The 21,846-nt window shown below is 36.5% G+C and overlaps 8 protein-coding genes across 8 annotated transcripts; 6 read left to right on the plus strand and 2 right to left on the minus strand.

Annotated features, from left to right (window-relative positions):
- The first annotated feature begins 270 nt into the window (after positions 1-270).
- Positions 271-3,283, plus strand: LOC18027739. The gene is made up of 13 exons (XM_024148460.1): positions 271-599; positions 719-824; positions 921-1,076; positions 1,160-1,234; positions 1,327-1,386; positions 1,473-1,544; positions 1,630-1,683; positions 1,765-1,845; positions 1,938-2,009; positions 2,111-2,182; positions 2,280-2,351; positions 2,471-2,977; positions 3,091-3,283. The coding sequence occupies exons 1-13, from the start codon at positions 534-536 to the stop codon at positions 3,159-3,161; spliced, it is 1,464 nt and encodes a 487-aa protein (XP_024004228.1). The 5' UTR covers positions 271-533; the 3' UTR covers positions 3,162-3,283.
- A 1,435-nt stretch (positions 3,284-4,718) lies between these two features.
- On the plus strand, positions 4,719-5,173 carry LOC112081470. Its single transcript, XM_024148181.1, has one exon. It carries the CDS (start codon positions 4,804-4,806, stop codon positions 4,948-4,950), a length of 147 nt encoding a protein of 48 aa, XP_024003949.1. The 5' UTR covers positions 4,719-4,803; the 3' UTR covers positions 4,951-5,173.
- Positions 5,174-6,390: 1,217 nt separating this feature from the next.
- LOC18027740 (uncharacterized protein At5g39865) lies at positions 6,391-7,849 on the plus strand. Its single transcript, XM_006411335.2, has one exon. The coding sequence runs from the start codon at positions 6,452-6,454 to the stop codon at positions 7,730-7,732; it is 1,281 nt and encodes a 426-aa protein (XP_006411398.1). The 5' UTR covers positions 6,391-6,451; the 3' UTR covers positions 7,733-7,849.
- A 918-nt stretch (positions 7,850-8,767) lies between these two features.
- LOC18027741 (DNA-directed RNA polymerases IV and V subunit 5B) lies at positions 8,768-10,192 on the plus strand. Its single transcript, XM_006411336.1, has 4 exons — positions 8,768-8,848; positions 9,520-9,696; positions 9,845-9,958; positions 10,067-10,192. The coding sequence occupies exons 1-4, from the start codon at positions 8,768-8,770 to the stop codon at positions 10,190-10,192; spliced, it is 498 nt and encodes a 165-aa protein (XP_006411399.1).
- Positions 10,193-10,289: 97 nt separating this feature from the next.
- LOC18027742 lies at positions 10,290-10,780 on the minus strand. The gene has a single exon (XM_006411337.2). It carries the CDS (start codon positions 10,638-10,640, stop codon positions 10,395-10,397), a length of 246 nt encoding a protein of 81 aa, XP_006411400.1. The 5' UTR covers positions 10,641-10,780; the 3' UTR covers positions 10,290-10,394.
- Positions 10,781-11,551: 771 nt separating this feature from the next.
- Positions 11,552-13,800, plus strand: LOC18027743 (AUGMIN subunit 1). The gene is made up of 6 exons (XM_006411338.2): positions 11,552-12,026; positions 12,242-12,374; positions 12,457-12,591; positions 12,696-12,819; positions 13,174-13,311; positions 13,482-13,800. Exons 1-6 carry the CDS (start codon positions 11,771-11,773, stop codon positions 13,590-13,592), a joined length of 897 nt encoding a protein of 298 aa, XP_006411401.1. The 5' UTR covers positions 11,552-11,770; the 3' UTR covers positions 13,593-13,800.
- Positions 13,801-14,285: 485 nt separating this feature from the next.
- LOC18027744 (mitochondrial fission 1 protein A) lies at positions 14,286-15,755 on the plus strand. Its single transcript, XM_006411339.2, has 5 exons — positions 14,286-14,408; positions 14,870-15,008; positions 15,165-15,286; positions 15,377-15,440; positions 15,525-15,755. The coding sequence occupies exons 1-5, from the start codon at positions 14,316-14,318 to the stop codon at positions 15,608-15,610; spliced, it is 504 nt and encodes a 167-aa protein (XP_006411402.1). The 5' UTR covers positions 14,286-14,315; the 3' UTR covers positions 15,611-15,755.
- A 3,020-nt stretch (positions 15,756-18,775) lies between these two features.
- On the minus strand, positions 18,776-21,311 carry LOC18027745 (regulatory protein NPR5). Its single transcript, XM_006411340.2, has 2 exons — positions 20,647-21,311; positions 18,776-19,894 (listed from the first exon to the last, which is right to left on the minus strand). Exons 1-2 carry the CDS (start codon positions 21,130-21,132, stop codon positions 18,902-18,904), a joined length of 1,479 nt encoding a protein of 492 aa, XP_006411403.1. The 5' UTR covers positions 21,133-21,311; the 3' UTR covers positions 18,776-18,901.
- Between the last annotated feature and the right edge of the window lie 535 nt (positions 21,312-21,846).

Genomic DNA, 21,846 nt, shown 5'->3' on the forward strand with positions numbered 1-21,846 from the left:
GTTTAGTTATTACATTTTTTTAAAAAAATTTTGTCATCATATTGTTCGTTCATTATAAAAAATAAAATTATCTACTTTTTTTCAACAAGATTTTAGTTATCTATATAGACAGAATTTAAAAAAAAAATTAAGTAGAAGATTCTGGACAGTTTTAATATTAAATCAAACAAAAAATATAACTTTTACAGATTTTTTGAATGCACAAAAGTATTTTGAATTTTAATAAGCTACAAAATGCTGAATTTACGTAGGGAGATATATTCTGTATATATTTTTTACATGAGAACTTTATTTTCAGTTAAAATAGAATATTCCATTCAAAAAATTAAGTAGAAGATTCTGTGGGACCCATAAAACTAACTTTTAAGTGGTTAAAAATAGATTTTAGATTCTCTGTAAGGTAGTTTCACAAGTCGAACAGGTCAAAGATGACCGAAGGAATATCTAAGAAGAGTCGGGTTGTCTATAGATAGAGAGTGAGATAAAGAGAATCTTAAAGAATCTTTCTTGAGATCATCGTCTTCCTCCAAGTTATGGCCGAACCATGTCAACACAAAGCTATCTGCAGCTGCCGTAATGCTTTAGAGAGCAAAGACTACGTAATATTTCCTTCTTCACTAAAAGTCTATAAAATTCGTGGCACCATGATTCTCGGAAGCTTATTGTTTACCTACTCTGTTTCACCTTTGCTATCGTTGTTGTTGTTGCTCTGTTTCAGGTAAAGAACAAAATCGAGAGCTGTATTCAAAAGTACATGGACGTGGATGAAACCGCGGATTATCTGCAGAAGAATGAACAAATTAGTCCCAATCTCACCAAATCAAGTAAGACTGTAACATCGCCACATTCCAAACAAATTGTTTACAAAATTTGATTCTTGATTGGTTATCTATAAATTTTTGGGTTTTTGCACTTGTTAGTTTGGGAGCAGCTTCAAAGAGAGAGTCCAGATTTCTTCAAGAATTACATCTTAAGATGCAGAGTTGCTCGTCAGTTAAAGATGTTCAATGATATGCTTGCTAAGCACGTATCTGTGATGTTCGAGCATGGAGATCTTGATATTTGTGGTGCATCACGTACGTTTAACACAGACTCTTCTTGTGGATTATTTAGTGATAGACCTTTACGAAAGATTTGGTTTATGTTTGTCTTTGTGCAGCTGCGATCCGGGCTTTTCTTCAACACCCTGAAGGAAGTCGTCTCTTGGAAAAGCTAGCTACTACTACTACACCTTGTAAAGCTCTCTAATGATGTCTCTAAACTAATACACTTTTTTTTCTTTCAAAATTGGGTTTGATTTGTTTGAATTATCTGTTCATTCCGTAGCTTACACGACAAAGGCGAGTTTTGCAAGCTCAGCATTGCCTGATGCAAATGGTTCATCAGGTAAAGCCAGGCAAAATTTGGTACTTTCATTTTGATTTCTTGCACTTTTGACTTCTAAGAATTCCTTCCGTCTCTCTGTTTTGTAGTAACGCAGTTGCAGATTCCTTATGATCCGCAAAACCAACTCCATCAATGGTCTACATCCAACGATCTTGCTTGTAAAGAAAAGACTAAGTCTTTCTCTCTAGTTCTTTTAACCCTTTTACTTTAGCATTTATATGAATCAGTTTCCTTTTCTTTCAGCAGATAACTATCTTGGAGCTACAACCTTTGCACCAGCAACTACTGATCCAATAGGTAATGTCAGAAGATAAATATTTGGTATTACACTCGTGCTCGTAAACTCAATTTCTTATACTATGTCTCTCTGTTTTGCAGTAACGCAGTCGCAAATTCCTAATGATCAGGAAAATATTCTCCATGATTATTATACATTGCCTACAACCAATAATCTTGCTTGTAAAGAAAAGACTCAATCTTCTCTTATTGTTTAAAGTTAACCTTTTTACTTGAGCGTTTGTATGAATCATTTTCATTTTCTTTCCCCGCAGATAACAATCTTGGAGATCCAACCAACGCACTAGCAACCACTGGTCGATCGTGCACATCTTATGATCCTGATTGTAAAGAAAAAAAACCAACCTTTTTCTTTTTATCTCTCATTGTTTTAACCCTTTTACATTAAAGCATTTGTATGAACCAATCTCCTTTTCTTTCCCCGTAGATATATATATTGACGCTCCAACCATTGCACCAGCAACTACTGATCAATGGTGTCAATCTACTGATCCTGCTTGTACAGAGAAGACTCAACTCTACTCTCTGTTTCTCTCATTGTTTTAACCCTTGTACTTGAGCATTTATTGAATCAGTTTCCTTTACTTTCCGTACAGATGACTACCTTGGAGCTCCAACCTATGTACCAGCAGCAATTGATCAGTGGTCTTCATCTAATGATCCTTTCTGTAATGAGAAGACTTGAATCTCTCTCTCTCTCTCTCTCTTTTTTCCTTTGATCTGTCATTGTTTCAACCCTTTCTTCTTAAACATTTGTATGATTGATTCTCTTTTTCTTTCCCCATAGATACTGGAGGTCAAACCGTTGCACAAGAATACCTTTCTACATTTGACTTTGGAGGCGATATTGGAGAACACGCACCGAGTTTCCTGGACAGGGATATGGAATTACCAGAACAACTAGTAATGCAGTCCAATGAACAGCTTTACGACCTAGATGGACAATACCAACAGCAATCGCAGGTGCAACAAAACTTCTCAGTAGAAGCGCAGCAAACAGTGCAATATGGAGGAGGAAGCAACGGGTTCCAATATGGAGGAGGAAGCAACATGATGCAAAATGGAGAAGGCAGCAGCAACATGATGCAATATGGAGGACTCAGCAATGGGATGCAATATGGAGGAGGCAGCAGCAACGGGTTCCAATATGGAGAAAGCGTTGACCAACAGTTATGTTATACAAACGTTGACACCTACCAACCAATGCAAATGTATACAAGCGTTGATCAGCAACAAGCACGAGGAGTAAAACGTCATCATCCTGAATCTGAAGCTTTCAACAATCCAGGCATTGGTAAGTAGCAAAACCCTTTCCGCACAATACAAATCTGGTTTGTATAATTATAGCTATTCTCTTGTCATCTCTGATCTTACTTGTTTCTTGATTTTTCTTCTCTTGTCGTTAAGGTGATGGGACACTAACAACGGCTCAAAACCAAAATGATCTCCAATGGCAAGGACAACGACAAGGTCCCTGAAAGAGATGAGCAGCATCAGAGCGAAGAAACAAAAGAAATTTTGCAAACAGTAGTGGATTCTTTTGTTCCCTCTATTTCTGTTATGGTTTTTTATTTTTTTTTAATACAGAAACTGAAACCCACAAGATTTTTAGGAAATTTATTGATAAACAGTTCCAAAGTTTTTGACCAAACAAACAGTTCCAAAGTTACGAACAGAATCCATTGCAAAGATTGGAGCTTTTGAGAATCAGTATTGAATCTTATCAGAACTGAGAAAATTGATGTAATTTACCAAACACATATAAACACAGCAGGATTCCTAGGTTCTCTCAAAAACGATTTCGTCGCTAGAAAATTGTATGCAAAAGGTGAACGTACAGAGATTCACAAACAAGCAAGAAACGTTAAAAAAATCTCGAAGAACAGCAGAGAGAACGGAAAGCAAATCAGGTTACTCAATACTAAAACCTCAAATCAGTAAAATCGGAAGTGGTCGGAATCTTCTGTGGCTCTGAATCTGATAAGCAAAGCACGAGAATCAGAATCAGAAGCTGAAAATGAATGATGCCCAAGAGGATGCTTGTGATGGGCAACACCCAATTGACAAAATCTTAAACTTTGTTTCCGGTGTCAAGCCAAGCAAAGACTCAAACTTTGCTCCAATTTAAAGCACTGCTCCAAATTGTAATTCCTGGGAACGACACGACTCAGATGAGATTTATATTAAATCTCCATTAAGAAGACCTTTTATTAAGTATAGGCTATTTGTCCCACATCGGTAAAACAAAGCCTTTCTTTGTTGTATATAATAGTGGAGTTTACATAATTTGAACGTCGAGCTCAGTAACGCGGGCTTGTGATCCAAGTGGAGACTACAGGGTGATGGAACGTTCGATCGATCCACTGGGCCGGGTTCGGGCGGGCTTTAATCTGGCCTGCCCATTCCAAGTTGGGAGTTGAGGCATGGGATTTGAGCGAAGGCTTGGATCATATGCCTCTTAGAGTGGGGGAGATTGCGTAAGGCTGGTTTCACAGAGCAGCGTCAACCTCCCGCTCTCGACGGTGGAAGGATAACGGGCCGTTGCCTTTCGAGCCCACTATGACCCAGTAGGCTGATCTAATTGAACCATCACTTTTTGATTTTTAATTTGGTTGGAATTGTTTTTTAGTAATAAATGCAAAAAAAATGGCATTAAACTTATTTCTTTGAATGATTTATCACATATAAATACTAATTGTGCCACCTCATTGACGACTTCTTTCAATTATATGGGAATAATTGGTTCGTTGTGGAAGTGTCATTTATTCTGGTAGTTTTAAAAATATATCACAATTTGCATGATAAACAAGGATTTGGGTCGGTTCAATATAAAACATTCGGGTCGGATCTGGATCTTTTCAAGCTCAGTATTTATTGGTTGAACACTGATGTGTCGCCTAACGCTCTCCTAGCTGGCCAGAAAGAGACGCGGCTGGTGCAAAGTCTTAACACTTGGCAACATCTTATTGGTTAAAAGAGCCCCCCGTGTGGCACGTGTGGAGTTTTATTTCATATTTCTCTTCCTTCACCGTAAGCTTCACCCACTGGATCTTCCCAATGGTTTCTCTGCAGGCATATCAATATTGGTTGCGAGTTTAAGAGAGATAAAAGTGTTTTAGAATGGCGATGCCTTTGGAAATGGCGATGCATCTGACCAAAACGGTGTGGTTTGCTCTCAGCGGCTGGATTTTCACATGTTTAACTATCGCCGACGAAATCGCCGGTTCTCTCCGAAACCGAGAAATTGGCCCTTTCCATGTTGGATGATCGATTAAAAGATTCTACATTCCTTTAGTGTGTTTTCACCATCTCCTATCCTTGATTTAAGAGAACTGTTTCTTTTTTCAATTTTTTTTCCCTGATGAGAATCGTCTCTAAATCACTCCAATCCCTTAAACTGAAGAGCTTGGATTTATATATACATATATAGAGGTCGTTTGGTCGATGTAAAGAGGAATTGATTTTATATAATACGTTTCAATTTGTGTGAGTTTCTGTTGATTTGAGAAAATAATGTTGTGTTTCTGGTATATTGTTACGGGAGTTCTTGATATTGATGCTTCTTTCTTGTTACTTCAAACTTCAAAGTGTGATATCAAGAACTCCCTTTTGGTTACATTGCCTGATATTAAGCTTTGTAGAGAATTATTCAGATGTCTATAGAATTACAAAACAAAATGTAGTTGCAGTTGTAATGAGTAAGGATTTATGTCAGAAATACATTCTAATGTATATCTTAAGCAAATAGAGCAACCAAGATCACATTTTTTTGTATAACTCAAATGTTCTAACCGAAAACTTGAAATATTATTCTAAACAAATTTAGCGCGTTAGGGATCTTTTTCTTTACGGATAAGTTATTAAGCTTTACTTCTTTTTATAGAAAAACAAATTAAGTTTCTTCTTTTGCCCATCTTGCTTTCTCTTTTATTTTAATTGTTATTTTATTTTAAATTTAATAATACTTTTGCTTCATCATTAGAAAAGGCAAAGGCAAAGGCAAAAGTACCAAAGGAATCGTCAATGAGTGTGCCTTGTGCAATTCAGTTTCGTTTTTATTCTCATATAACATAGAATATCAGTGCAGAGCTCAATTTCTCTACAGCTCATTATCTTTTTGGATTGGAGACTAAGGCATGTTAAATTAATTTTTCCATAATCGGTGTTAACGTTTTCAACTTTTAATATTTTTGTTTGCTAAATTTCTGTTAAGTTTAATCCATAATTAGAAGTAACTAGCAGAGTATCACTCCTGTCTAGAACTATTAAGTTAAATAAACAGGTTTATGAGTGAAAATTCTTTTAAGTTTTATATAAAGTTTGTGTAGGTTATACCGTGTTGTCCACATTTCTCCAAAAAATATTTTAGTGGAAGTATTTGGCTAAGTTCAAATTTAGAAGTTATATGCAGTTTTTAAGGATCTTGACATTTTATTTACTTATTGCAACACAGTTTACTTTGTTTTGATTTATGATTAAGCTCTAAATATAGGGTCAAATTAAATAAAGACTTTCCTTAATTATCCAATAAAATCAAATTTTGATATCGTAAAATCAACATTACCATCGTCTTCTTTAGTGTTTCACCATCTTCCACCTCCAACTTACCTAGACAGCTCCTTTCCACCTGTTTTCTTTCTCTCTCTTCTCCTTTATATTCTCCGACAAAGGAACAGCACAAGAAACCCAGAAAGAAAGAAAGAAAGATTGTTCGAAACTTTAAAACAACGACGCCATTTGTTCTTCTTTCCCCTGCTGATTCGAAATTATGGGTTCCTCTGCTTCGAAAACAGTTTCTTCTTCTTCTTCTTCTTCTTCTTCTTCTTCTTCTTCTTCGTCTTTCTCGGCGTCATATTCACCTCCGGAAACAGTTTCTTCTTCCCGATTCCCGTCGTCATCTACGACGGTCCCCAGAGCTTTCTCATTTCCGATGCCGTCGATTCATCATCCACCGGTTAAAAAAGGCGACACGCACCACCTTGTCTCCCTCACATCCACCACTTACGGTTCTCTTCTACTCGTCGATCTCGATGGACAAGCATTGCCCCATATCTCCGTTTCCGGGGAGAATCATAAGACGACGCCTGAACCGGAGGAGTCACGCGACTCGTTGTCTCCTGACTCAGTCATTAACACATGGGAGCTCATGAACGATCTCGACGACGAACTCGGTTTTGAGAATTCCGTTACCGGTAAGCGTAATTCCGCCGTAAAGTTGGAGTCTTTCTCTAAACCCATCGCGAAACGAGACGAGGGTGTGAACGGGTCTCCGTTGAAACTGGACGAATCTTACGAGATCGTGAGAATCGAAGAAGATGAGGAAGACTGGATTCCATTGCCTTCTAAACCCAAGCAACCTCTGTGGAAACATTTGTCTGAAGAGTCTTTTCTCTCTGATTTAGATCCTAATATCATCTCGTCTTACAAGAAAGCATTGTCTTCCAAACAACTTGGCAAAAACTCTAAATCAGTCTCTTGCAGCCAGTCAAATCAATCGACTTTAATCAGTTTACCAGAATCTGTATCCTCGAGTTCACTAAGTGCTCAGACATTGGAAGAGCAAGAGAAACCAAGATTGCCAGAAACAGAAGACAACAAGAACAAGATAGTATTGTACTTCACTAGCCTGAGAGGAATTCGAAAGACTTATGAGGATTGCTGTTGCGTAAGAACGATATTGAGAGGGTTTCAGGTTGCGGTAGAGGAACGCGACATCTCAATGGACTCCAGATACAGAAAAGAGCTTCAGAATGCACTTGGCGAAGAGAAGCCGGTTTGTTTGCCAAATGTGTTTATAAGAGGCACACACATTGGTGGTATGGAGGAGATCAAGAAACTCAACGATGGAGGTGAATTGAGAGAGATGTTGAAAGGGTTTCCTGTTTGTGAATCCGTAGGAGCTTGCGAAAGCTGCGGGGATGCAAGGTTTGTGCTGTGTACTAATTGTGGTGGTAGTACTAAAGTGTTTGAGGAACAAGAAGATGTGTTTAAGAGATGCAATGGATGCAATGAGAATGGATTGGTACGTTGTAACAAGTGTTGTGTCTAGTGATTAGATTTGTTTCATAGATGTTCTTGTGAAAGGGAGGAAGAAAAATTAGAGATATACTGTGTTTTAAAGATGTGTGTTTGATCCGTTGTGTTCCATTGATGTTCTTGTGAAGCGAGGAAGAGAAATTAGAGATATACCTTGTTTTAAAGATATGTTTGATCGAATATGTTTGAACATTGGTCTAAAGCACAGTAGGAGTCCAATGTTCTTCTTAATTATACAATGAAATACAGAGGCTGACGTATTTGAAGAAGTAAAATTCGTTATATTGCCTTTCAACAGATAAGCTTTTCCTTTGGGAAAAGCCTGACCTTACTTTATCTGACGGGCTTTTACAGAATCTTGGCGCAGCTAGAAGACGATGTAGTCCCTTGTGAATCACAAATGGAGAATTGTAAAACAAATTTGGAAGTAATGGCAGAAGATGATGTAGTCTCATTGTTTTAACCCCTTTACTTAAGCAATAGTAAAGTCAGAAGATAAAAATTTGGTACTGAAGTAACGCAGTCGCAAATTCCTATTGATCAGCAAATTCTATTCCATGATTATTATCAGTTTACTAATGACGTAGGTTGTAAAGAAACAACTAGATCTTTATAGTTTTTAATCCTTTTATATCATATTTTTTCCCTTTCTTCAGATCCCGATCTCTTCTTGGCGTGCCTTTGGTTTCACCATCAAACCATGGCAGAGTTCACCAGATAGTAAGTATCACTAGAAGCAGAAGCAAAACCTAAGGTGGCAAAGTTGATAGTCTCATTTCTACCAAAAAAAAGAAACACAAGTTAGTGTCAAATATGAATTTATGAGCTTCTAACTTAAAATTAACTGGCAATAAATGGATTGGCATTTACCCGTTATATATTATTTTACAAATTCTCCAACTATCGATATAGAAGTTTTACAATAATTAGATTTCAATTTTGTAACAAGCAATAAAATTATATATCATAGTGGCTTACTATCGTAAAGGCAAAACAAAAGTTTTTCCACCCTCAACTTTTTCATAAACTACGCCAGCTCTCAGTCCCCATGATTTTCCAGTTTTGTCAAGCAGCTGACTTAACTTGTTCATCTCCGAAGCTATCAAAATCTCGGTCTACACCCAGTCTGGTAATCTCTTAGAATCATACATATTGGACCTTATATCAATTGTACCTGTCAGTTGTTGCATTGTTTTACATTTGTCAACTTTAAAAGCTTCAAATTGTTTTCAGATAGATATGCAAAATTATAAACGTTTATAAGTAGTAGATTAACGATTTTTTTAGCGTGCACCATTTGGTCTTTATAGTGTTTTCAACTACGTTAGATTTAAAATTTTAAATTAAAAATATATTTGAAAAAATTAAACTCATTTGGAATTATTGAAAATTTTATATTATCAAGTCACCATAATAGTATTTTGAATCTTAATTAGAACGTTTTAACATTTAAGAGCTTCAAATTGTTTTCAGATAGATATGCAAATAAAAAAATATATATATTTGGCATTTTGGTCTTATGCTAATCATCTTGAATTTCGGACTATCATGTTTGAGTTTCCCAAAAACCAGTGCCACTAAATAAACAGCTAAATCGCTCACCTGCTTGGCCATTGGCTACCATTAAAGTCTGTTACCATTACTTTAGTATAGATCTGTGACAAGAATGTTGAAATGTAGTACATAAGGCCTAAGACATTGTTGAAGAACTCTTCAAAGATGTTGTTTTGTTTGAAAGACACCTTTTTTATTTGTTGTAATCACTGTATTGTCAAGAAATTTCTCTAATTTGAATTTCAGATAGCGGTATTGTTCTGCCAAAGTGGTATAGTTAAAGTCAATGCGGTGCGTGGCATTGCAGCACACATACTTAGCCGAGAAAGTATAACCGGACTGATTTTGGTCCTGCAAAGTCATATAACAAATCAAGCTTGGAACTCCTTTGAACTCTTCTCGTTCAAGGTCGAGTTATTTCAGGTATATATATATATATATATATATATATATGTATATATATATATATATCTTTATCTTTATCTTGATTACCTTGGTAGAGTATGAGTTGTTTCGACTTAATTCTCAGTAGGTTGATAACATCTTTGTTGCTGCCTTGTTGTATTGTTAGATAACCGATTTGCTGGTTAACATAACCAAACATGTCTTAAGGCCAAAACATCAGGTTTTAAATGATAAAGAGAAGAAATCACTTCTCAAGAAGTTCAGTATTGAGGAGAAACAAGTAAGCAAGTTTTTTGTACTTGGATCATTGCTAGGAACTCTGAGCCAGCTTTCTCTAAGCTAATTTTTTTTTATAATATATATGTATTTATGTTTCCCTTTTGGTTAGCTTCCTCGGTTATCGAAGCAAGACCCGACTGTGCGATACTACGGGCTAGAGGAAGGGCAAGTCGTGAAGGTCACATACAAAGACGACCTCACTGAGTCGAATGTTACGTACCGATGCGTCTGGTAATTAAGATCGTTCTGTTTATTTAGCTTTCTTGTGTGTAGGAATCAGTATATCATGTATTGATGTCAAAACCTGTTAAGTTTTTGTTTCTTTTGTGGTCTTTAAACCAAACAACTTTAATAATTATAAGTTTGTGTTTCATACTTTCATATAGAACATAGATATACAAAATTATGCATGAGCCTTATAAAGAAGGCTTGGTCAACTATGGACGATGGTCGAATCTGGCTGAATCTTGTTTGACCCATGTGTTGACTTTCTCGGCTTCACGGCTAAGTCTTTGCTCCTCCAATCTCGCTGCCTTAAGCTGATGCTCTTGCTCCTTCACGGAAAACGTTCTTGTGTCCGATAGAAATTTGTCGTCGCCGGTTGGCCAGCTCTGGTCACCGGTGTTGCCCGTAGTACTTTCCGTGGTATCTGGATCACGAGAGCAGCACAAGTTTGAGCCCATGTGGATCAAACTATATCTTTGATAGAAAGAATTAATCGGATATGAAGGAAAAATAAATTTTTTATTGAAGATTGAAATTCAAGAACAAATACGAGAGAGGGATTGGTTTAGTGTTGGACCAGAATGTGTTATTTGCTGAATATTAGTGGTTTGAAAGAAAGGAAAAAATGCTTCATTTTCATATAAATGTTTATTGGAGTATGACATCAATAATAAAACAAAACAATTTTTTATTGCTAACTATTATTGTCATTGACTATTCTTTTGAGACTTGAAAATTAGAAGAAGAAAAAGTTACAAATCAATTACTTGCACTATATGGAACGAACTAACGGAGCATCCCTAACATGATTGAACACTTTGAATTGTTATTCTTGGTATGTTTTGTCCGTTCCAATTCATATAACACAACCATTCGAAGCCTACGAGTTAAGACCAATTTTTTTTAATGCTAATTTGATAACATGCAAAATTAACTTAGTTTAATTTTCCTCTATTTTTTTATGCTAATTGAGAACATAGAGGATAAGGTTGCTCAACCACATGCGTAAAATGTTAGAAGAATCTTTAACCTAAAAAAGAAAAAAATTAGAAGAATTTTATGAATTTATCGTACAGTATATGGATAAATTTTCTACAAACATTTTTTTTTGTCGAAATTTCTTTTAATTTCCAGACTAGTCACGTGGGCGGCCAAATAGCACTCCATGTGTCGGCTCCTGGAACGCTACAGCCCATATGTGAATTCCGCAGTAGCCGGGGCTCAAACTCGTGATGGTGAGTACCTCAGCTGAGGGTCCTCTACAAACATGATAAAATGCACTCGAAATTTTTGTAATTTTTTGGTTAGTGGGTGAAGTTGTAAGCGTGTATATTATGATGGTCAGTATCTCTTGATTTTTTCCATCTTCATTTTTCAAATACTTTACTGTTAACACTGCTCCGACACGAATAACCTCTCTTTCCCAAAATTGGAAAATCTAGGGTTTCGGCGAACTTGAACGTGATCGCATTCGCATCACCCAAATCACCCAAAGTTTCGAGCTGTTAACTGGTTTCAATTGCTCTCTTCCTTGTTTGATCCGAAACAGTGTGCGAATTTTTCCCACATTTGGAAGAGAAGAGAGACGATGAGCGACGTCAATGGTGATCCCGCGGCAGTGAGCGAAGCCAAGGGAGGTTCTGACGCCGCACGGATCGCGGAAGTGAAGGCGTGGCTCATATCCCAGTTTGAAGCCGCCGGCAGAGAAGTCCCCAATTTCGACTACACTCATCGAAGCATCGCCCATTTGTATAATCTCGCCACCGCTTCTCAAGCCAAGTCCCAGGCTGCAAGCATTGTCGCCAACGATTTTCGTCAAAAGGCTTCGGAATATCGTGCTCAAGGTATTTGCTTCTACTCCCTAATTCGATTTGCTTGTCTGCTTCGATTATGACTCTTGTTGTAATCATCATGAGTTTCTCATCTGTATTGCTGTTCTGGATCACGCTATATATACTGTTTGAGAAAAAAAATGGGTTTTTTTTTCTTGGGGATTATGTTTCTCTGTTTACTGGCTGTGTGATTTGTAAGATCTCTGGGTGGAAATTTGTTGATGTAGCGGCTAGGATTAGAGAGATATTGGAGAGTGCGGGAATGGCTCAAGAGAGCTTACCTTCGAATGTGGTCTCTTCAGCTCAAGTTCTTGCAAATGTTGCAAATTTGTTGAACATCAGGGACACTGAACTGAGCAGGTGAGTTCACTGCTAGCCCTCTTATTAGGCGTGGTGTTTCTATCTCGAAATGGGGAAACTTATGCAGAAGAAATGTGTCTAGTTTCCTTGTTGCAATGGGAGACATTTCTTTGAGGAAAACTGGAGTGGAGGAGAAAAGGGCGAAAGCACAGAAAGAGTCCAATGTTCTTCTTGATTATACAAGGAAAGCGATACAGAGGCTGACGTATTTGAAGAAGTAAGATTCTCGATATTGAAACATGGATATTGCACTTTTGAAAAAAGATAAGCTTTTCCTTTGGGAAGAGACTGATCTTACTTTATCTGCATGGGCTTTTACAGAATCCTTGCGCAGCTAGAAGACGATGTAGTCCCTTGTGAATCACAAATGGAGAATTGGAAAACAAATTTGGAAGTAATGGCAGCAAAGGAGGAACAGTACATACAGCAGTACAAGAAGTATGAGGTAGACGCCTTCTTCTCCTTTCAGTTTTTACATACTCCTTTGGTAATAGGTAAACTGAGGATCAGATACCTTTCTGCAATTAGATCTGTTGGGGGCTATTTGAGAATCAAATACCTTTATGTAAAAACTGGAACAAACTCTTAGCACGCCGAAACAGGACGGATTAGTTTAGTAATGGTCAAACTATATTCTTGCTAGTAATTAAAGGATATAAGTTACTTTTGAATTTGTTAACTGTTATATCATAACATACATTCTGATAAAGATCCAGATCGTATAAGAACTACTTTGATGATGTTGGCTAGCAAAGTATTATAATCGTACCTTTTCCCTTATGTATTTTCTGGGGAGCAGATGTTGCTCAACCGTGTTGGCTACACTTCTAAGATCAGCCACAGAGAGCTGGTGGAAATGGCAGAACACAGGAAGGAATTGGAGAAGATGACAAAACCTGTCCTTGATACTCTAAGAAGCTACCAGGACTTGCCTCCGGTAATTTTCTTACTTCTTTTTCACTGAGTCTAAGAAAATGATGCATCTCTCTGGTTCTTCCAAATCTTGATTAAACTCTCTCATTGATCTACATTGTCAATCTCCTCTTTGTCATTAGTCGTTGCTAGACACTACTTGACAGTAAATTTCTTGCTCATTTCACTAAACAGGACAAAGCTCTGGCTGCACTAGCAATCGAAGACAAGAAAAGGCAGTTTGCAGCCGCAGAAAAGTATTTAGAAGAAGTATTACAATCTGCCCTTGAGACAAGCGACGAGTGATCGATATACAATCTCCACCTGATTTTGGCGACTAAGTGAGAGCAAGTGGTCTACAATTTATTTTTATTTTTTTCGTTCAATGGTCCATAATGTATTAATATTCACTTTTAGCTCAAATAATAGTTTGTCTATCATATGAACATATTATTCTGATTATTAGTATTAAATACTGCCAGAATTTGTGGCGTAGTTTGAACTTGCTGCCAAGTACTGCTGTTCTGGGAGATTTGGAAACCCTGTATTCCATATAATATGAGTCTCCTTAACCAAAGCCAGAGAGGCATAAACCTCAAAAGTCGAGCGAACAGACTTAAGGTCTTGTAAGACTAGTTCACGTTTTTGACATTCTTCAGTTAAAACAGTCTCTATACAATATTCGCACAAAACAAAATATATATCTATGTATGTATGAATTAATTGTTTTGTTACAAAAACTCTTCAAAGATACTAAAAGATTAAGCAAAACATAAAAACATTTGAGATGTTTCGCAACTTTATATTTTATTATTTTTAAAAAATTTCTGTAAATATGGATTAATCAAACATAGTTGGGGGACCAAAAAAGAAGAAATAATACTATAGAGTTTAGGAATATCTCAAAATTTAGGGGTATTATTTCAGAAGGAAGAATATTTTTCTGGGCTTGGGCCTGAAGTGTCTCTTTCTCGTGCTTACTTAAAGAATTAAGAAACTCGGCGTTTGAACCATAATTGGATCGGCTCAATGGATTCTAAAATTGGAAATTTCTTCGACTCCGTCGGTTCCTTCTTCACCGGCGGTGATAAGATCCCATGGTGCGACCGAGATGTCATCACTGTAAGTTTTCTCTTTCTTTCCCCCTCTTTTTCGCCTTTCTCTTCTGGTGGTTTTGATAAAAAAAACGATCGTGTAAACGAACAAATATCACCATAAATTTTTCTGGGTTTTGTTGGTGATATTGTTATATTAAAATTAGTTTAATTTCTCGATGATTGATTGTAAGTTTCTGAACTGAGCTCCAGGAATCTTATTAAAACTAGTTTAATTTCTCGATGATTGGATCATAAGTCAAATTTCGTAATCAACAATCGTATCCGTCCACATCTTTTCAAGTGAAAACGCAATTGCTATGAAATTTGTTAAAACTTTGCATAACTCGGATTATTAGTCAAAGCATGATCTCTGTGGTATGTCTTAGGTATGTCTTAGCTTAACGCCGTAACGGTTTAGCTCTTATTGCTTAATGTCTTTCTAATGTTTTCCTTACACACCAAGTAACCTCTGATGCTTGCTTTCAGGAGTGTGAGAGAGAAGTTAAGGCAGCCACTGATCATGACCCCGAAGATCGGAAGAAAGAGAGCATAATGCGATTATCATGGGCTCTTGTTCATTCTCGACAAGCGGAAGATATACAGCGTGGAATAGCCATGCTTGAAGGTATTAGTCTTTTCACTGAACTATAAGTCCTTGAAACTCTGCTCTGTGCCTAACTAATGGCCCAACTATTACCGGATTTTCTTCCACAAGGCTTAAAGTTTTTCCCTTTCATGGTTGTGCGAACCAGAATTTGACAAAAAAGCTCTTTGGTTGCAGCGTCTCTAGCAAGCAGTAGCCCTCCTTTGCAGGATCGAGAGAAGCTTTATCTTCTTGCTGTTGGATATTACCGTACTGGAGAATACTCAAACAGCAGACAGCTCGTGGAACGTTGCATCGAGGTTCATACTTTTCTTCACGACCTGATAATATTGGTTCATGGTGTTAAATCCTATTCTACGTCTTACTCTTATTATGATTGGTTTCCACAGATTCAACCTGATTGGAGGCAAGCTTTGGTCTTAAAGAAAACCATTGAAGACAAAATTGCAAAGGGTAATTAAAAGCGATTGTTGAATAATTTATCACCAATCTGAACAATTGATCTCTGTTGTGAAACTTTGTCTCTCCTGATTGCAGATGGTGTTATTGGGATAGGCATCACGGCTACAGCCGTTGGACTCATAGCCGGTGGAATCGCTGCAGCTTTGGCTCGCAAGAAGTGACCAACCACATTTACAGATTCTGTATGCATAGAATAAATAACTAGATGCTTGTTTTTCTTATAAGTTTTTGTTCTTTCAGCCTTGAATTCGGTTTTCAGTTATTCCATCAAATATTTCGTAATTATTACCTTATTTTATCTGCTCTGCTAAAATAATGATTCTCCCACGCACATGTACATCCCAAAGCTGTGATTTGAACCCTTTTTGGTGGTAAGAATTATGATATGGTCTTCTTTGGTGGTGAAAACAAAACAGGACAGAATATGTTGTTCCAGTACATTGCAATCTTTTCTACATATCTTAAAATTATTATGCATATTTTGATCTTCATATAGATAATATTAATGACTACAAAATAATTGTAAACTGTCATAATTGTGTTTATGGTATATTATTGATATCTTCAAATTTGTATTTACTGCATAAGTACAAAATACAATAGAAAAATCTCCCAGAAAGAGGTTAGAAATTACTCTTTGAACCATATTTTAAATTGTTTTAATTATAAATATACTTTTGACATTTATGGTTATTACTTTTTCAATTCTTATATGCAAATTTAGTCCGGCAAAAAGAAACTGATTTTTGGTGAATAAAAAAAGTTGGGGTAAAAATAATATAGCCAAAAAAATGATTTATTTGCGATGAAAGCGAAGTATAGAACGAACACTGACCGAAGACACCAGATCGGATTTGATTGGGCTCTACATTGTAGAGATGACGTTGACACTCCCATAAATATTGGCTTTTCTACTTTTTATTTTTCTCTCTCTTTTTTTTTCTCCTTCAAAATTGTATAAATTTATATATGTGTGTGTGTATTAGTGTATATATCTGTGTGTTGTTATATGATCAAAGGTGTTTCGTCATGTAATGTCCCAATCTCATCGTGTTAATCTTTACACGACAATAGATTTGATGTTTCAATTTTTAAGTTAGAGATGAAAAACTGATTGCTTCCATTCTAAGTTTCCCAATCAATTCACATACCAATTATTAAAGTTCCTAAATCTCTCTTTTATTTATCAAAGGATATTAACAAAATGTTTTTTCGACAAAAATGTTGGATATCTCCTTGTAATCTTCCCTAATTGAACTTTCAATATTCACTTTTTGTTTGTCAAATGGATAAAATAACAGCAAAAAATATGATCAACGAGAGTCGAACTACGAACTAAAACAAATATTGAACTAATTGTTAATCGATGGAACTTAGAAGACCAATGTTTTTTTAGTTGGACTAAATGTTTGATTTATCAGTTGTTTTATCTAGTACATATGTATAAAGCATGATGATGCCTGTGACAGTCCCTGGTTCCCTCTAGAATCTGGAATGCAATTAGATCAACCAAGCTAGAAGTTCCCTGGTTCCCTCTAGTCTGGCATAAAAGAGCAACTCCTAGGCACTCAACTAATGCTTGGCTGTTTACTCTTAACCGCAATCCTACACTAGATCGCATGTCGAGTTGGAATTTGGATGTCGAGACGTCTTGTTTGCGTTGTGGTACCTGTAATGAGACTAGAAACCATCTGTTTTTTTAGTGCAGCTACTCGCAGGAAGTGTGGAAAGCAATCTGCTTGAAACTTGGCGTGAATGGCCCTCCAGCGCAATAGGATGCCGTTCAAACATGGTTGCTAAACTATGTCGGAAATGCAACCCTTTCTATGGCCCTTTCCCAAGGGTGGAGTGCTTGCCTTTACGAAGTATGGCGCGAACGAAATAGAAGGACTCATCACGGACTTACCCTTCCTCATTCTCGGATCACCAGTTTGGTTTTCTTCCACCTCAGGGATAAGTGCTCGGCTTTGTCTCTTTTAGGGTCAAAGCTTGGTCCTTCTCTACTGGCTTTGTGGCAAAACTGATTCTCTCTCTGTGTATTGAGCAATCTTTTTGCTAGTCTTTCTTCTTCTCCTTTTAGTTCCTTTTTAATGCTGTATCCTATTCTATTTATTATATAATGAAGGTCTTAAAAAAAAAAATATATATATATATAAAGCATGATGAAATATTTAAGTTATATAATCTTGACCCTCTTAAAAAAATTAGGGATAATATTTCAAAAAAATAACGATTCCATATGTTGACAAATTTATGATGACTTTTCATGACTTGTCGTATATATAATCAATAGAACAATTGCTTTTTTTTACCACATCTTACCATAGTCGACAATTAGTAACTGACAACATATTTACCTCTAATGTTGTTTAAAACGTATAGTTATCGACCGATCGTATCATGATATATAGTAAATATATTTATATTATTTTTTTAAATAAGTTAAAAAGTAAAAACAAAACAAAATGTTATTGACCAACGATAACATTTGGTTCAACCGGTTGAAGATCCCAAGTTTTTTTTTGTTACAACAGAAGATCCCAAGTTTACTGAAAGAATTACAGTTTAAATCTCCATTATAACTTGTGTAAACTATAAGACAAAAGCTGTAATGATATCATATCATATTCCTACTTTTGAAAATATGATTAGATGAAAACTTGTGGATAGCTTTATCAATAATTGATTTTCTAATGAAACAAATAATTATCCTATATTCATTCTTTATTTTTATGATCAACACGTCCGAAATAGTATAGACGTGAAAATTTGTATTTGTGAAGACACTTATATTCCATGTGGAATTGCATATACCGTCTCATACGATGTGGATAATAATCAGCCACACAACAAATATTTAAATGCTATCGAAACTTTTCAAAGGACAGAAAACAAATTTTTTATATGTGCTGAGTTGTGTATATATACAGAAATTATTATATTTATATACCCGGTAAGACAATGCTGATGCAAATACATACAAAAATTTCAATTAACGGACAGTTCTCGAATCACGAAAAAAACAAACTAATGTGGAATTATTATCGTGATAGGTTTAATTCCTTAACCAGACAGAACATCTTATTGTACTAGTAAAGTAACTCTGTTAATTGTTAAAAGTCCCTACAATACATTCTTAACATGCATACACACACAAAGGCTGGAATTAGAGAGACATTAGGGTAGTAAAATAAGGAAGTAAGATAAGGAATTAATAGATGGCAAAATTAATCAAACGACTAATCAATACAACTCTAGAGAACAAGAAAAAACCTAAGTCTTTTAATTATATAAGACATGTTCTTAAATTCCTCCATGCCCTCATATCTTCGTACCCTTCTTAGATGTCCTCATTTCCATATACAAAAATATATATAGAAGATATAAGAACTAAATTAATAAATATATTTTGAGTCTTAATGGTCTAGATATATATATAGACCGATAAAGAACTAGAAGTGATGTTGATGATGGTGATGATACATAGTAGATGGGTCATGATGATGATGATGATGATGCCGACTCATACCTTCCCTTTGACTGTTATGATCATCTCCTTGATCCCTACTAAGACCCATCTGACCCGTACCCGCTCCAAGATTGAGATACACCAGTCTTGAATCCAAATTGTTATTACTCCCTCCACTACTTCCACTATTGTGCTCCTCATTCATCTGAGGGTAAATTGTGTTGTTGTGGTCATTATTGTTATTATTGCTATTGTTTCCTTCTTCTCGAGAGATCACCATTGCAGCGGATTGAACAAGCTCAAGGCAAAGCCTGAGCTTATTTGGTTCAATATGAGTCAATCCAGGAACTGCCCCCTTGAACAAGAAATCCGAAGTTAACGTTCTAAGGATATCAAGAGGCGTGATTCCACCGACTGTACGTACATTTGGATCGGCGTGATGGTCTAACAGGACAGCCACCATGTCGGGAGAGACCATCTCAGCCGCGATGTGTAACGGTGTCTTCCCTGCTGGACCCGCTGGATAGTTCACATCGGCTGCTCCAAGTTCAAGCAATGCCTTCACAACTTCTCTACTACAGCTTTCAACAGCGTAATGCAATGCTAATGACTCATCAAGATTGAGTCCTTCTCCCATTACCATTAGTTTCACTAGCTCCACGTCTGATGAATCCAAAGCTCGTCTCATCCTTCTAATCTTTTGATCTTCAAGGTCTTGTGCCACGGTGAGATCATGGTGGTGATGATGTGGCATTAGGGAACGTCGAGCTATGGAAGATTTGAGACGAAGCTCTTCGATTTTGGCGACTACATCTATGGTGAGATGTTTGGCTAGAATCTCCGGTGGGAGACCTGATTTGGCGACTAAGTGAGAGCAAGTGGTCCATAACTGGTGCATGTCTTGCTTCCTTGATGCTATTAACACTTTCATCACATCTTCTATTGAGGCTTTCTCCACCATGCTTGCCAATTGTTTCTGACAATAATACAAACATTTTTATTGATTAGTGCTATATCTAAAGAACCGACATATTTTTGTGAGCAAGTGGGTTTAATTTCCCTTTTTAGGTTATGGTTTGGGTTTTTTCTTTTTAAAAAAAAATCTTCATTTTAGTTGGATGTTTTTATGGAGTAGGTTTCATTCGTTATCTATGACTTATTATCGAAATCTCAAAAAAGGAAAATCGAGAGTATAGTGGGATTGGATAAGAAATTAAGACTTAATAAGTGAATAGATCCAACTACATAATATAGCTCTTCAAAGTTTCTACTTTTGGGAATATGCTCTTCCGTGCAACAAAACCAACGTTATCTAGTTTCAGAAAATTTTCCGACGAAGATGGTTCCTTTGCAAGAAAATAAATTACACATGAAATCAAGACAACAACAAAAATTATTTGCCATATACGTATATATGTATATACATAATATTATCGAAAATGGTTTTGAAATTTCAGCAAATTTAAGCTAAACCAATATATTAAAGAAGCCAATCAATATCAACCAAAATCAAGAGGGTTTTGAACATTTAACAAATTTAAGCCAAACTATGAAAGAAAAACAATCAAAATCAAAAGGGTTTTGATATTAAGCAATTCTAAGCAAAACCCATGAAAAGAAAAACAAAAACAAAAGGAAGCAGAACAACAAAGAAGTTGAAAATTTTAATTTTGTTTGCTCTGGATGTGCATGGAGAGGTAAAGCAAGTGAAGAAAGAGAGAAAGAAACCTGAGTGAGCAATGCGAGCTGCTCGACGCCGAAGTAACGAGAGGCGGCTAAAGTATCGAGAGCAAGATCGACGGCGGCTGAGCAATGCGTGTGCCAACAACCTCTCTCGCCACAATTCGGCCTTGGCTCGTGTTTCTGCGGCACGATCGAGACTTGTCCGCTATAAAGAAACTGAAGCAGCAGCAGAAACACCTCGTAACCGACTGAGTTCACTGGTATGACTCCAGATGGGGCCGGGGAGCCTCTTGTTGGGCTAGCGGGTACTGACCCATGTCGGGTCGGGTCGATGCCTGTGCCGGATTGTGGTGTGTCGGTCCCACAAAAGAATTTGCGGAAGAAGAGGCTCCGAGCGGCGAGGATGCAACGGTGGGCGTGGACTAGACGGCCTTCGACGCTGAAAGTTACGTCGGAGAAAGCTTGACCGTTGATTAGAAGGTTTAAGAAATCCAACGACAGAGATCTCAGGGATTCCTCGAGGCTGCTCATTCTTTTCTTTTCTTGTGGTTCTTGAATTTATCTCCAGAAGAAAAAAAACTAGGGTTTAGCAAGGAGTCTTCCGAAAAATTAAATAAAGTAATAGGTTCCTCCTTTGATTGAATTTGTTGGCTAACTAGATGTTATGGATTTTTAAAAAGTAGAATAATTTTTTCCGGGGAGAAAAGCTTAAGGTTTGATCTTTTGAAGCTTCTTGCTCTTCTATGAGAGAATAAAAAAGAGAGAAGAGAGAGACAGAGAGAAGGATTCTTTATTGCTTTGTGGTGTTAGATATTTTTTGTCCTGATAAGAGAGAGAGAGATTGAATGAGAGAAAGAGTGAGATATTTGAATGGATGAACCGGGCTGTTCAGATATTTAAACTTAAATGGTTAAAAAAAAAAACAAATCGTTTGTCTTTATGACGATTATAAAATGTTATAGCATTAATCAATTGGAAATTTAGTGATCTGGTTACCCAAAGAGGAAAATAATAATTAACAAGAAAATAATACAGGGTGGGCTAAATCTACTTATGGAAATGAAAAGAATTGGAATGAGAAAACTATAATATAAATAATGAGAAAGTGTTAATTAAGAAATAATAAACATCATTAGCATCTGCCTAATCAAAATTCTACTCAATCTCATCAAACATTAAATTTCCAAAACTAGACGTATTTATTGAGTAGGATAATATAATAAAACCAAGATCCTCGGCAATTGT

Source organism: Eutrema salsugineum, unplaced genomic scaffold (genome assembly GCF_000478725.1).
Source record: "Eutrema salsugineum unplaced genomic scaffold, Eutsalg1_0 scaffold_10, whole genome shotgun sequence".
Taxonomy (NCBI): Eukaryota; Viridiplantae; Streptophyta; class Magnoliopsida; order Brassicales; family Brassicaceae; genus Eutrema; species Eutrema salsugineum.